The sequence below is a fragment of the Hemitrygon akajei genome, chromosome 12 (assembly GCF_048418815.1).
Source record: "Hemitrygon akajei chromosome 12, sHemAka1.3, whole genome shotgun sequence".
In the NCBI taxonomy this organism is placed as follows: domain Eukaryota; kingdom Metazoa; phylum Chordata; class Chondrichthyes; order Myliobatiformes; family Dasyatidae; genus Hemitrygon; species Hemitrygon akajei.
The window spans coordinates 91,142,665-91,158,000 of record NC_133135.1 but is presented as its reverse complement, the minus strand read 5'-3'; the positions used below and the strand labels follow the sequence as shown (position 1 = coordinate 91,158,000).

The 15,336-nt window shown below is 41.3% G+C and overlaps 1 protein-coding gene across 1 annotated transcript in view; it reads left to right on the top strand.

The window, feature by feature from the left end:
* Window positions 1–15,336, top strand: part of LOC140737288 (neurogenic locus notch homolog protein 2-like) — a 205,347-nt gene that overhangs the window by 109,710 nt on the left and 80,301 nt on the right. The window contains exon 5 of the mRNA XM_073063678.1: window positions 10,126–10,248. Coding sequence (XP_072919779.1) covers window positions 10,126–10,248 — 123 coding nt within the window. The remainder of the gene's footprint in view (window positions 1–10,125; window positions 10,249–15,336) is intronic.

Genomic DNA, 15,336 nt, shown 5'->3' with positions numbered 1-15,336 from the left:
AACCATTACATTAGCAGTGAACCCTTTCCCTGGGTGTTAAATACTTTTTGGCTTTCGCCAATTTCCTGGATTTTGCCTGGGTTTGGAGTGGAGGAATCGTCAACTTTTCAGATCAAGATATTGCATCTCTTGCACAAGATCCTCAAATGAGACTGTCCTCGTAAGTCCTCTCCTTTCTGTACTTGCTTCACTAAGTTTATCTACCCATATCTTGACTTTACAATGTCTCTCTTCACCCAGACCCTTTCAATCTATATCCAGGACAACTAGCATGTCCTCCTCCAATTTGACAATTGCCAATTCCTGGCCCACTGCCTCATCTTTATTATGAATTTCCAGTCTATATATACCTCCATCCTCCATCAGCAAGCTCTTAAAGCTCTCTACTTTCTGCAGCAAGGATCCAATCAGTTCCTTCCGTCAACACTCTCATCTACCTGATTGAATATGTTCTTGTTCTGAATGGCTTCTTTTTTGACTCTGCTCACTTCCTATAAGCCAAGGTGTAGTTTTAAGTCTCTGCTCCTGAACATCTTCAGACAAAGTTGTTTCTCCATAACCATCCTATCAGATCATTCAATGCACGAGCTCCCTGGATCTGATCAACCTTCAACCTTCTGTTAACAAGGTGTTGTTGGGCAGCAGAATGCTCAAAGTCAGGAAACCAGGAACTAATGAGCTTCAGTGAGGAGATGAAAACAGCCGAATATCTCCTCAGTTTATTTTATTTATTGAGAGTCAGTGCAGAATCGTCCCTTCCGCCCTTGAAGCCACACTGTCTGACAATCCCCTCGCCCAATCACAGGACACTTCACAATGACCAATTAACCGACTAACCCATACATCTTTGGACTGTGGACAGAGCACCCAGCGGAAAGCCACGCTGTTAAAAGGAGAACATACAAACTCCATTTGGAATTGAACCTGGGTTTCAGGTGCTATAAAATGTTGTACCACTACTGCGCACCCCCCTAATGATTATGGTTATGAAAACAAGTTTGTGTTTTGGAAGTTTGTGAAGTGTGGGAGGGAGAGAAGAACTTGGAGCAACAGTCTTTTTGTAGTGATTTCGAAGATCTCTGTTTCTTCATCCACTATCCCTTGGAATGCTGCAGCTATTATCGCATTTCAAGCTTATGGTCAAAGTGAGTTTCAGAAGGTGTGGCATACCTGAATACAGTTTTGCTACTCTCAACAATCCTGCCCAGGTTTGTTTCTGCGTAGAGTGACCAAGGCACGAAAGGACATCTTTCGCACAGCTAAGGTTGTTAACTTGCTTCGATTTTAAAATCGAAACAAGAGGCGGAGAGGGATGAGGTAAAAGAAGCTCGGAGAGAAGCTCCTTTAATTAATCTAATTAGATTAGGAGTAGGTAATGGAGGCATATTAGGGCAGTTGAGTGCTCCGTTTGCAGTATGTGGGAAGTCAGGGTGAGCACAGCTGTCCCTGATGACTACTCCTGCGAAAGGTGCATCCAGCTGCAGCTCCTGACAAACCATGTTAAGGAACTGGAGCTGGAGTTGGATGAACTTCGGATCATTCGCGAGGCAGAGGCAGAAATAGACAGTTTCAGGGAGATAGTCACCCCTAGGAGTCAGGAGACAGGTAGTTGAGTGACTGTCAGGAGAGGGAAGGGGAATAGACAGGAAGAGCAGAGCACCCTGTGGCCGTTCCCATCAACAATAAGTATATCGTTTTGGATACTGTTGGTGGGGATGACCTACCAGGGACAAGTTGCAGTGGTTGCGTCTCTGGCACCAAGACTGGACCCTCAGCTCAGAAGGGAAGGAGGGAAAAGAGGAGAGCAGTAGTGATAGGGGATTCGATAGTTAGGGGGACAGATAGGAGGTTCTGTGGAAGAGATCGAGAATCCCAGATGGTCTGTTGCCTCCCTGGTGCCAGGGTCCGCGATATCTCAGATCGAGTTCTCAGTATTCTCAAGAGGGAGGGTGAGCAGCCGGATGTCATGGTCCATGTAGGGACCAATGACATGGGTAGGAAGAGTGAGGAGGTCCTGAAAGGTGAGTTTAAGGAGCTAGGTGCCAAATTAAAGGACGGGACCTTTAATCTCAGGATTGCTACCAGTGCCACATGCGGGTGGGTTTAGAAATAGTAAGATAGTGCAGATCAACATGTGGCTGAAGACATGGTGCAGGAGGGAGGGCTTCAGATTTATAAATAATTGGGCAGTTTTCCAGGGAAACTGGGACCTGTTCCGGCAGGACGGTTTACATTTGAACTGGAGGGGGACAAATATTCTTGCAGGTACGTTTGCTAGAGAGGCTCCAGTGGATTTAAACTAGATACGAGGGGGGAGGGGAACCAGAGTGTAGGAACAGATGTATGGGAGAAGGAAGAAAAAGAAGACAGTAAAGTTCTTTGTACTGTTAGAGATAAACAGAGGAGGAGGTGGAGAATTTCTTAAATGCATTTATTTTAATGCTAGGAACATTGTAAGAAAGGTGGATGAGCTTAGAGCATGGATTGATGCATGGAAATATGATGTTGTAGCTATTAGTGAAACATGGTTGCAGGAGGGGTGTGATTGGCAACTAAATATTCCTGGATTTCGTTACATCAGGTGTGATAGAATCGGAGGGACAAGAGGGGGAGGTGTTGCGTTGCTTGTCAGAGAAAATATTACAGCGGTGCTCTGGCAGGATAGATTAGAGGGCTCGTCTAGGGAGGCTATTTGTAGTAATCACAGGGTTGTGATTGTGGGAGATTTTAATTTTCCATACATAGACTGGGAAGCCCATTCTGTAAAAGGGCTGGATGGTTTGGAGTTTGTAAAATGTGTGCAGGATAGTTTTTTGCAGCAATACATAGAGGTACCAACTAGAGAAGGGGCAGTGTTGGATCTTCTGTTAGGGAATGAAATAGGTCAGGTGACGGAGGTATGTGTTGGGGAGCACTTCGGGTCCAGTGATCACAATGCCATTAGTTTCAATATAATTATGGAGAAGGATAGGACTGGACCCAGTGTTAAGATTTTTGATTGGAGAAAGGCTAACTTTGAGGAGATGCAAAAGGATTTAGAAGAAGTGGATTGGGACAGTTTGTTTTATGGGAAGGATATAATAGAGAAATGAAGGTCATTTAAAGATGAAATTTTGAGGGTACAGAATCTTTATGTTCCTGTTAGGTTGAAAGGAAAGGTTAAAAGTTTGAGAGAGTCATGGTTTTCACGGTATATTGGAAACTTGTTTCAGAGAAAGAGAGATATCTACAATAAATATAGGCAGCATAGAGTAAATGAGGTGCTCGAGGAATATAAAGAATGTAAGAAGAATCTTAAGAAAGAAATTAGAAAAGCTAAAAGAAGATACAAGGTTGCTTTGGCAAGTAAGGTGAAAATAAATCCAAAGGGTTTCTACAGTTATATTAATAGCAAAAGGATAGTGAAGGATAAAATTGGCCCCTTAGAGAATCAGAGTGGACAGCTATGTGTGGAGCCGAAAGAGATGGGGGAGATATTGAACAATTTCTTTTCTTCAGTATTTACTAAGGAGAAGGATATTGAATTGTGTAAGGTAAGGGAAACAAGTAGGGAAGTTATGGAAACTATGACGATTAAAGAGGAGGAAGTACTGGCGCTTTTAAGAAATATAAAAGTGGATAAATCTCCGGGTCCTAACAGGATATTCCCTAGGACCTTGAGGGAAGTTAGTGTAGAAATAGCAGGGGCTCTGACAGAAATATTTCAAATGTCATTAGAAAAGGGGATGGTGCCGGAGGTTTGGCGTATTGCTCATGTGGTTCCGTTGTTTAAAAAGGGTTCTAAGAGTAAACCTAGCAATTTATAGGCCTGTCAGTTTGACGTCAGTGGTGGGTAAATTAATGGAAAGTATTCTTAAAAATGGTATATATAATTATCTGGATAGACAGGGTCCAATTAAGAACAGTCAGCATGGATTTGTGTGTGGAAGGTCACGTTTGACAAATCTTATTGAATTTTTTGAAGAGGTTACGAGGAAAGTTGACGAGGGTAAAGCAGTGGATGTTGTCTATATGGACTTCAGTAAGGCCTTTGACAAGGTTCCACATGGAAGGTTAGTTACGAAGGTTCAGTCGTTAGGTATTAATATTGAAGTAGTAAAATGGATTCAACAGTGGCTGGATGGGAGATGCCAGAGAGTAGTGGTGGATAACTGTTTGTCAGGTTGGAGGCCGGTGACTAGTGGTGTGCCTCAGGGATCTGTACTGGGTCCAATGTTGTTTGTCATTTACATTAATGATCTGGATGATGGGGTGGTAAATTGGATTAGTAAGTATGCAGATAGGAGGTGTTGTGGATAATGAAGTAGGTTTTCAAAGCTTGCAGAGAGATTTAGGCCAATTAGAAGAGTGGGCTGAACGATGGCAGATGGAGTTTACTGCTGATAAGTGTGAGCTGCTACATTTTGGTAGGAATAATCCAAATAGGACATACTTGGTAAATAATAGGGCATTGAAGAATACAGTAGAACAGAGTGATCTAGGAATAACGGTGCTTAGTTCCCTGAAGGTGGAATCTCATGTGGAGGGTGGTGAAGAAAGCCTTTGGTATGTTGGCCTTTATAAATCAGAGCATTGAGTATAGAAGTTTGGAAGTAATGTTAAAATTGTACAAGGCATTGGTAAGGCCGAATTTGGAGTATTGTGTGCAGTTCTGGTCACTGAATTATAGGAAAGATACCAACAAAATAGAGAGAGTACAGAGAAGATTTACTAGAATGTTACCTGGGTTTCAGCACCTAAGTTGCAGGGAAAGATTGAACAAGTTAGGTCTTTATTATTTGGAGTGTAAAAGGTTGAGGGGGGACTTGATAGAGGTATTTAAAATAATGAGGGGGATAGATGGAGTTGACGTTGATAGGCTTTTTCCATTGAGAGTAGGGGAGATTCAAACAAGAGGACATGAGTTGAGAGTTAGGGGGCAAAAGTTTAAGGGTAACACGAGAGGTAATTTCTTTACTCAGAGTAGTAGCTGTGTGGAATGAGCTTCCAGTAGAAGTGGTAGAGGCAGGTTCGGTATTGTCATTTAAAGTAAAATTGGATAGGTATATGGACTGGAAAGGAATGGAGGGTTATGGGCTGAGTGTGGATCAGTGGGACTAGGTGAGAGTAAGCGTTCGGCATGGACTAGAAGGGCCGTGATAGCCTGTTTCCGTGATGTAATTGTTATATGGTTATATGATAATCAGTTTAGAGTGGGAGTCACTTTGCACATTTGGTGAGTGCGGGATGTGCCAAGTTAAGTATTAACATACAGTTGAAATTAGCTTTTTATTCCCATTCCTCTCACCAAAAGAGTCATAGGTTTTGGCATAAGAAATTCTTGGTTGTGGGATGACTAAACACTGGGGGAGGCTGGGACATCAGTCTAGTGTGGAGTAACCTAGATGATGTTGACTGTGTTTTGTTGCACACAATCATTGTTCTGTATGTGTTGAGTTTGTGTTCCTGTGGAGTGGAGAAGATGGTAAAGTTATTCCCTTTGGTTTACTTTCTTCCTCTCCCACTTGTCCAGCTCAATCACTTTGCTGCACAAAGCACGTTCTTCAATAAGTAAAGCCTATGTACAGGAGGATTTGAATTCCAGTATGGGATACACTTACAGAAGAAGAAAAAAAATTGGAAAAAATGCTAGCTCCAGATTTCTTGTTTACATGACTTGGGTTTGGTGGGAGTGCCAGGCAAACTCTCACCCCCAGTCGCTGCTGCTCATATGTTCTGGACATGCCTCAGAATCACTGAGCAATTGCATGAGCTGTGTCAGAAAACGTTACAGCAGTCAACCTTGGGTAACACACAATCCAACTCAGCCCCATGGCCAACATAGTCCAGATGCTGAGTTTTAACGTTTTTTTTAAAAAGTTGCAACTAATCGTTAACATAATGACTGTTGGGGAGAGACAGATTTGGCTGAGGAGTTGACTGGAGATTTTTTTCTCTCTTGCCTCTATCTAAAGTCTGCAGTTAATTGGAGAAGGGGTCAAATTGTCACCTCTGTTTGAGAGATTATTCAGTGCATTAACCTCAATGTAATCTACTCATGTGGTTCTTGTGTAATTGTGTTTTTCCTTCATTTTTCCTTCACTCTAAACTTGTGGTTGAACGCTTGTGCTGATGTACAAAAAAAACCCTTTAAAAAAAAATCTGGCTGAGGATCTTGGCCAGGAAATGTGTTTTGTCAATGAGGAAACATTTAAACTGAAAATGTGGGTGAATTACTTAAACAATTAGCTCCAATAGCAGGTTCCCCTTGGCGCTATTAACTCTACTCCAAGGTCAATTAGGAGCTATCGCACAAAATGGGAAAGGCAATTGCCTGTTGGGAAAGGGTGTGCAGGAAGCTGAGTCTTGCTATGTTACAGGATGTGAAATACTAGAAAAACAAGCTTCTTGGACACAGTACAAGAGGATGTCGATGGAAGTACTTTGCATACAAGAGCACACACTGTTGCAGGACTTGAGCTGCTGTGCTGAACGCGGCTCGTTATTGCAGACTGTATTCAGCTAAGTGTATTGCACATATTCAGAGTTAAATTGCACTTTTCGAACACTTTTTGAAGGAATTTATGGCTTTGGAGTGGAAAAAAGAATTTTAGATCTCTGGGACACATGGTTAAGGTCAAATGTTGTTTCATCAGGATTACACTGAATTACTGAAACAAGCTTTTCATTTGGAGTTGTGTGTGTTGCTGGCACAGCTGGTGTTGAGAACCCACTGCTAATTGCACTGAAACGGGTGGAGCGCTGCTGCCGTCTTTGGGGTGAAGAAACTCCCACTCTCAGGCAGAGTGAGAGCTCTGGGATTTGTAATTTAGTGATACAACACAGTAACAGGCCTTTCTGGCCCAATGAGCCCGGCCCACCCAATTACAGCTTTTCCTTACACCTTTGGGAAAGTGGAAGGAAACTGGGACAGCAGCGGGAATTGAACCCGGATTGCTGGCACTGTAATAGTACTCTGCTAACCACGAGGCTCCAGTAAATAAATACTCATATGCCAGCCGGAATGGTGTGTGTTCCGGAGGTGATGGGCATTCCCCAAGCTTGCTGCTCTTTTAAAATTTCAAAAATAAGCTTCATTCATAAAAATATATATATTGAAGATTAACCACAGTGTGTAGGCTGGTGGCGTAGTGGTTTTCAGTACTATACTTCAAGGTAAGTGGTCCCGGGTTTGAATCCGGCTGGCTCCTTGCACGCTTTCTATCAGTGCTGGGTTGAGTGTCGAGCTAGCAACTCAGCCTCGTTAAAAAAAAAGACAAAATTGCTAAAGAATCAGCAAGGTTGCCACCAGATATATGGTGAGATGTGGAAAGGAACACAATTTAACCACAGTACCAAAGTCTATACATACTGAGTACCATTTGGTCAATTCATTCAGTAAAGTTAACACTTTTTTTTTACTTCACACCATTGTCACACATGTGGCTCCTTGGGTAATGCTCACTTTTGTTATTTTAGGGGTTCCCCACTGGACTTGGCCCCTCAATGTCCAGTGGCCTTTATTAGAGGTGGGAGCTGTCAGTAAAAAAGGTGCTGTTGATATTTTAGCAAATTGCACCCAGTGTGGATCTTGTAAAGCTTCTGACTCTACTCCCATTAAGGACAAAGCAGCCTGCTGCACTTCACTTACCCTGTCAATGAACTGTTCAAACAACACATGGACTTACTTTCAAGGACTCTTCATCTCATGTACTCAATATTTACTTGCTGTTTTATTATTATTTATTTCTTTTTGTATTTGCACAGTTTGTTGTCTTTTGCACACTAGTTGAACACCTAAGTTATTGAGGTCTTTCATTGATTCTATTATGCTTATTGGCTTTACTGAGTATGTCTGCAAGAAAGTGAATCATGGGGTTGGATATGGTGACATACAAGTACTTTGTTAGTAAATTTACTTTGAACTTTAACCGTGCGATCGCCTCATCCCTGGCTGAAGAATGTAATCACGCAGGCTTTTCAAGCATCCCTAAACTCCCAAACCTGTGACTTCACACAAGAAGGGCAAAGGATTCTGTTCTAAGTCACTATAATATTGTTTTTTTTATCATCACCAATTCTGGAAATCTCTAATCAATGGCATTGTGAAAATGTATTCCTGAGAAGGAGAGCAATGGTTTCAGAACCTGCTTCATTATCACCTCTTTAAGGGCTGTCTTGCTGGTGCCACTCAAGTACTGGAAAAAAGATGTGTTGAATATTTTGTAGGTGGTACAACCTGCTATCTTCTTGTGACCAAGGTGGAGTTAATGTTAAGGTGGTGAATGAGTTGCCAAACAAGACAGCATTCAGTCCTGGATGGTTTCAGTTTCAGTATTGTTGGAGCTGCTTTTGTTCAGGGAAGTTTGGAGCATTCTGCCATACTCCGGGCTTGTGTCTCATCGATGGTAGCAAGGCTTCAGAAAGTAGAGGGGTGAGTCACAGCACAGGATACTCAATCTTTGAACTGATTTTGTGGCCACAGTATTTATAGAGGTAAATTGCAGGATCTAGTGTTCTGGCACATCAGTAAAATTGCAGTACAAAACTTTAGAAGAGAAATGAGGTCACCACACTTTTGAGGTTGATTCAGAGTTTCTATCTTACCACATGCTGAAATACTTGAAGATTGAATGGCTGAGGTGAAAACCATATCTTCGAGTAGCCATCTTGACAAACTGCCTTCCCAATAACTAATTTGATTTCCAAGAAAGTCGTTGACTGTTAGTCAATTCCTGTTTGGGTTCACAAAATGAAATTTTCTCACACAAGTTTATATTCTCTATTTTATGTTTTGTAATTGTGTATAATCACAGATTGTGTGAACCAGCTGGAAGCAGTGCTTATATTGGAAGACTAGATTATCAGCTTCATTAATAACACAGCAATGCCAAATGAAAATAATTGCTTCCCGTACTCAATTAATTCGGGATCCATTTTGAGGGCACCAGTGAGAATGACATTGCACATTGCTTTGAGAGCATCTTTGCTTTGAATCAAATGAGGATTATTAATTAAAGCAATGGCTTATGTGGAAGGGTGAAAGTTTGAAAGAGCCTCGTTTTGAAAGCTCAGGGCATCATTTTTAGCCTCGAAAGGAACATACAAGAATATTAAGTAGGAGCATGAGTAGGCCACTCAGCTCCTCAAGCTGGCTCTACCATTTAATACTGTAGGTTTTCACAAATAAAATGATGTGAGATGTTTTATGTTTAAGGAAAAACAGTAGCAATTCATTTATTGTACTCTAAACACTGAACACAAAAAACATTGTAACAGAACTTCATGTAATACGTCATCATGTCTAACCAGCCTCTTAAAGTGACCCTCAACTTAATGTTGATGATTGTGAATTATATACATTTCCACCAATTAATTACCCTGCAATATGATCAGGGCTGATTTGCTCCAAGCCTCAAACCTGTGATGGTTCCACAAGTCCCCAGTTCTCAAAATTATCAAAAATCTATCTACTCCCTTGAGTACTTCAATATCTACTCTCCAAATTCTGTTGGTCAGAGATTCAACAAGACAAAATTCTTCTACAGCATAATTGTCTGTGATTTACTCTTGTGTTATAACTGTTTCTTTTTTTCTTTAAGGCTCTGCCACAGTAGAATGCCTCAGTATCCACCCTGTTATTCCCCGTCTGGATCTTAAAGATCACCACTTCTCTTTCAGCACTAAAGATCTGACTGTATTCGTCATTTCTCACCTCTCATCCAGGAATTGGCCAACTAAATCTCTTGTGGACTTGCTGATGTGTTACTTTGTCCTTTGCTAATTGTATATAGTGTAGACTCACAAACACCCTATGTAATTGTGACAATAATTCTCTTTATAAACTCCAGTCCTCTTGCAGTAAAGACCAGGCTAGAAGCTGAACTTTTTAAAGTTCTGTCCACTTCTCAGTTCTCAGTTTGATACAGGATCTCAACCTGAAATGTATATTTAAAAAGTCTTCCTCCCCCAACACCCTTCCCCCAGATCCTACTTGATCTGCTGAGCTCCTCCATGGTTTGTTTCTCTTCGTTCACTAATATGACATCTGTCTTCCTGTTCATTTGCAGTATCTGACTGCTAATGTGTGTTGCATAATGTCAGTGTTCTGTGCCTTATATTGATGAAGCAATTTTTCTCTTGCAGGATTCAGTGGAAAAGACTGTGAGATAAACATTGATGACTGCCCCGACCATCGATGTGAGAATGGAGGTACCTGTGTGGATGGAGTGAACACCTACAACTGCCGATGCACACCTGAGTGGACAGGTATTTGAAGCAATTGGCTGCATTGACCTGAAATAAAAGGAAGGAGGAAGGTCAGATTGGGACATGCATTAGTTAATATATCTATTGTGATTCTGCTAGCAGGTGGTTCCAAACTGATGAGTTAATGAGCTCTCAAACTGCATAACTTCAGGAAATAATTTACTTTCGAAATGGTTTTTTTTTCTTGTACAGTAAGAGTGCACAAGAGTGTGATTAGTTGAGTCTATTTCTGTTACTGTAGGAATGTTGGATAATCCTTTAGTCTTCCAAGCTGAATAAGCTTGGTCTATAATAGAAGGATGAAAAGAGAAATTGGATACAATAGGAATAGTTAAAACAAATTGATTTAACCCAAAAAATTTCCGAAATTGAAACCATATACGTAAAGTATGTTTAACTATCGGATTGTCAATTCGTTTCTGCAATTTAGAAAGAGCAAAGGGAAGAGAAGACCCTAAAATAGAACCCAATGAAAATCCTTGTACAGATTTAGTTTCCAGGTTCACCCAGTGAGGGCTAAAAGATAAATCCCAATCCTTTAACCAACATATCAAATATCGGATATTAATTGCCCAATAATAAAATCTAAAATTAGGCAATGCCAATCCACCTTCCTTCCTTGCCTTCTGTAAATATTTTTTACCTAATCTAGGATTTTTATTCTGCCATATATATGAGGAAATTTTTGAATCAACATTAGCAAAAAAAGATTTCGGAATAAAAATTGGTACCGCTTGAAATATATATAAAAACTTGAGTAAAATAATCATCTTAGTAGCATTAATCCGACCTATCAGAGATAAAGATAATGGTGACCATTTAGTGAACAAACATTTAATCTGATCAATTAAGGGTAAAAAATTAACCTTAAATAACTCCTTATAATTTTTTGTAATTTTAATCCCTAAGTATATAAAAGAGTAATTAACTAATTTAAAAGGTAAATTTCCATAAATTGGAACCTGTCTATTTAAAGGAAACAATTCACTCTTATTAAGATTTAATTTATACCCGGAAAAATTACTAAATTGAGCCAACAATGATATAACTGCAGGAGTGGATTTCTCAGGATCAGAAATAAATAATAATAAATCATCTGCGTATAATGATAACTTATGTTGGAAGACTAAAGGATTACTACGATTTTCCGATTTATTTTTGGATAATTGTTTTATGCCTTTTGAACAATTATCTAATAAATATAATTTGCCTAGATTTCATTTTTTTAGATATTTACAGATTAGGAATTTTTTAAACAGTGTACTTCCTACCTTTCCAAATCTTGAGTCTTCGGGTATTTTGGAGAATTTGTTAGAACTAAATCCTTCTCAGAAAGGTGTAATATCAAAACTCTACAATATAATTATGAAAATACATTCAGAGCCCTTCTATAAGATTAAAAATGATTGGGAAAGAGAACTTAACCTTACTATCCCTATTGAGAATTGGGATAAAATTCTTCATTTAGTCAATTTATCATCTATATGTGCTAAACATTCATTAATACAGTTTAAAGTTGTGCACAGGGCTCATATGTCCAAGGATAAATTGGCTCATTTTTTTTCCTATATAAATCCTATTTGTGACAGATGTCATTCTGAGATAGCGTCTTTAACTCATATGTTTTGGTCATGTCCGCTTTTGAAAAAATATTGGAAAGACATTTTTGATATTATTTCCACAGTATTGAACATTAATTTCCAACCTCATCCTATTACTGCAATTTTTGGTTTACCAATGATGGACTCAATCCATTTATCTTCTTCTGCTTGTCGAATGATTGCATTTCTTACATTAATGGCTAGAAGATCTATTTTGTTGAATTGGAAAGAAATTAATCCCCCTATTGTATTTCATTGGTTTTCTCAAACTATGTTATGTCTAAATTTGGAGAAAATTAGAAGTGTTGTATTTGACCCTTCTATTAAATTTGAAAAGGAATGTTGGATAAGACGTGAAGAACTGAAAAATCAACTGGTTGCTGTTAAGATAGTGCTGGTGAAGCACAATGACAACTTACAAACAAAAAAAAGCTATAAATTACTCTGGTAACACAAACAAGATGAAATCTGCAGATTCTGGAAAGCCAAGCAACCCACACAAAATGCTGGAGGAACTCAGCAGGCCAGGAAGCATCTATGGAAAAGAGTGCAGTCGATGTTTTGGGCTGAGACCCTTCATCAAGACTGGGAAAAGATGAGGAGTCAGAGTAAGAAAGTGGAGGGGGGTAAGAAGCACAGATGATAGGTGAAACTGGGAGGGGGAGGGATGAAATGAAGAGCTGAGAAGTTGATTGGTGAAAGATACAGGGCTGGAGAAGGGGGAATCTGGTAGGAGAAGACAGAAGAATGAAAAGGGGCAGGAGCACCGGAGGGAGGGAGGTAATGGGCAGGTAAGGAGATGGGGTGAGAGGGGAATGAAAATGGGAAATGATGAAGGAGGGGGGCATTTCTGGAAGTTTGAGAAATCTATTTTCATGCCATCAGTTTGGAGGCTATCCAGACGGAATATAAGATGTTGCTCCTCCAACCTGAGGGCGGCCTCATCGCAACAGTAGAGGAGGCTACGGACTGACATGTCAGAATGGGAAGTGGAATTAAAATAGGTGGCCTCTGAGAGATCCCACTTCTTTTGGTGGAGGGAATGTAGGTGCTCACTGAAGTGGGCTTCCAACCTGCATCAGGATTCACCAATATACAGGAGGTCACACTGGGAACATCGGATACAGTAAATGACCCCCTACAGACTCACAGGTGAAGTGTCACCTCACCTGGAAGGACTGTTTGGGGCTTTGAATGGTAGTGAGGGAGGAGGTGTAGGGGCAGGTGCAGCACTTGTTCCGTGTGCCAGGAGGGAGATCAGTGAGGAGGGACGAATGGACAAGGAGTCACATAGGGAGTGATCCCTGTGGAAAGTGGGGGGGGGGTGTTTGGGGGAGGGAAAGATGTGCTTGGTGGTGAGATTCCGTTAGAGGTGGTGGAAGTTGTAAAGAATTATGTGCTGGATGCGGAGGCTGGTGGGGTAGTAGTTGAGCACAAAAGGAGCCATATACCTGGTGGGTGACAGGAGAATGGGGTGAGGGCAGCGTTGATGGTGGTGGAAGGAAAGCTCCTTTCTTTGAAGAAGGAGGACATCTCATTAGCTCTGGAATGAAAAGTCTCATCCTGAGAGCAGATGTGGCAGTGTTGGAGGAATTGAGAGAAGAGGATGGCATTTTTGCAGGTAGTAAGGTGGGAAGAGGTCTAGTCCAGGTAGCTCTGAGACTTGGTGGATTTATAATAGACTTCAGTAGATAAGCTGTCTCCAGAGATAGAGACAGTGAGATCGAAAAAGGGGAGGGAGGTGTGGGAAATAGGCTAGGCAAAGATGAGGGCAGGGTAGAAGTTCAAGGTAAATTTGCTGAAGTCAACGAGCTCTGCATGAGTGCAGGAAGCAGCACCAACGCAGTTGCCGATGTAGCGTAGGAAAAGTCGGGGAGTGATACTAGTGTAGGCTTGGAACATGTGGTTGGCAAACAGGCAGGCGTAGCTGGCACCCATGCGAGTCCCCTTAGCTACACCTTTTGTTTGAAGGAAATGGGAGGAACCGAAGGAGAAATTATTAAGAGTGAGAACATTCGGCCAGATGGTGAAGGGGAACTGGTCGGGTCTGGTGACCAGAAAGAAACAGAGAGCTTTGAGGCCTTCCTGGTGGGGGATGGAGGTGTATCAGGGCTGGACATCCATAGTGAAAATAAGATGATGGGGGCCAGGAAGTTGAAATCGTTGAGAGGTCAGGAGCGTGTGAAGTGTCACGGATACAGGTAGGAAGTAACTGAACCGGGGGGATAAAATTGAGTCGAGGTATGCAGATACAAGTTCAGTGGGGCAGGAACAAACTGAAACAGTGGGTCTACCTGGACAGGCGGGTTAGTGGATTTTGGGTAGGAGACAGAAACGGGCAGGGTGCTGCAACTGAGGTTGGTGGCGGTGGATGGCAGAGATCCGGAGTCAGTAAGGTTGGTGATTGTGTGGGAGACAATGGCCTGGTGTTCCTCAGTGAGGTCCTGTTCGAGGGGTAAGTAAGAGGAGGTGTCTGAGAGTTGGTGCTGGCTTCAGCAAGGTAGAGGTCAGTATGCCAGACTACTACAGCACCCTCCTCATCTGCGGGTTTGATGGTGAGGTTAGGATTGGTGCGGAGAGAGTGGAGAGCAGAGCGTGAGGTTGGAATTGGAGAGCGGAGTGATCGCAAGCAAGAGAAGATATGCAGATGCGGAAATCCAAGCAATTGCTGGAGGAACTCTCCAGGCCAGGCAGCATCTATGGAAAAGAATAAACAGTTGATGTTTCAGGCCAGAACCCTACATATTAGCTCCAAATGTTGACTGTTTACTCTTTTCCATAGATGCTACCTGGCCTGCTGAGTTCCTCCAGCATTGTGTGTGTGTTGCTCGGATTTCCAGCCTCTGCAAATTGTCTCTTGCTTGTGGGATTCGCTGCCTCGCCTTCATCAATTTCCATTAAATCCAGTCTTGTCTTTTAATTCTGAAGAAGTTAACTCATTCCTCGTTGCCCTTCTCATCTATAAGATTGCCTATTATTGTTTTGACCTCTGAAGAAAATAAATTTAACTTCATTTTTTTGTTATTTGTGGTGGGACACTAGTTCTACCCATCCACACCTTTTTAAATTTCTCCTGCACTCTTCAGTGCCTACGCAAGACTGTGGTATATTTCTCCAGTGCTTTTACCAGTATTATATTTTCCTCTTGGTTCCAACCAACATTAGTGATCACTATTTACTAGTTAAGAGCACTTCTATCAAGGTAAGTCAAAGCAAGGAGCAGTGATGGCCAAGTCTTGAACTTCTGCCGCTCCCTTTGGGCCAATGGAATTTACAGTTCTTCATTGGTATTTCCTGTTCTGTGATTCTGACTAACAAAATGAATATATTCTTTTGAAAGTGTTACTTGTTCCTTCAACTTTTTCTTTGTGTAATATTGTTTGTGCAGAGGGAAGTTGGTGACAAATGGCTGGCAGATGCTGCTTAGATCTGAGGGGGTGGTGGGTGAACTTGAGGGTGGGGAGCAAGAAAGAAATGTTTTAAATTA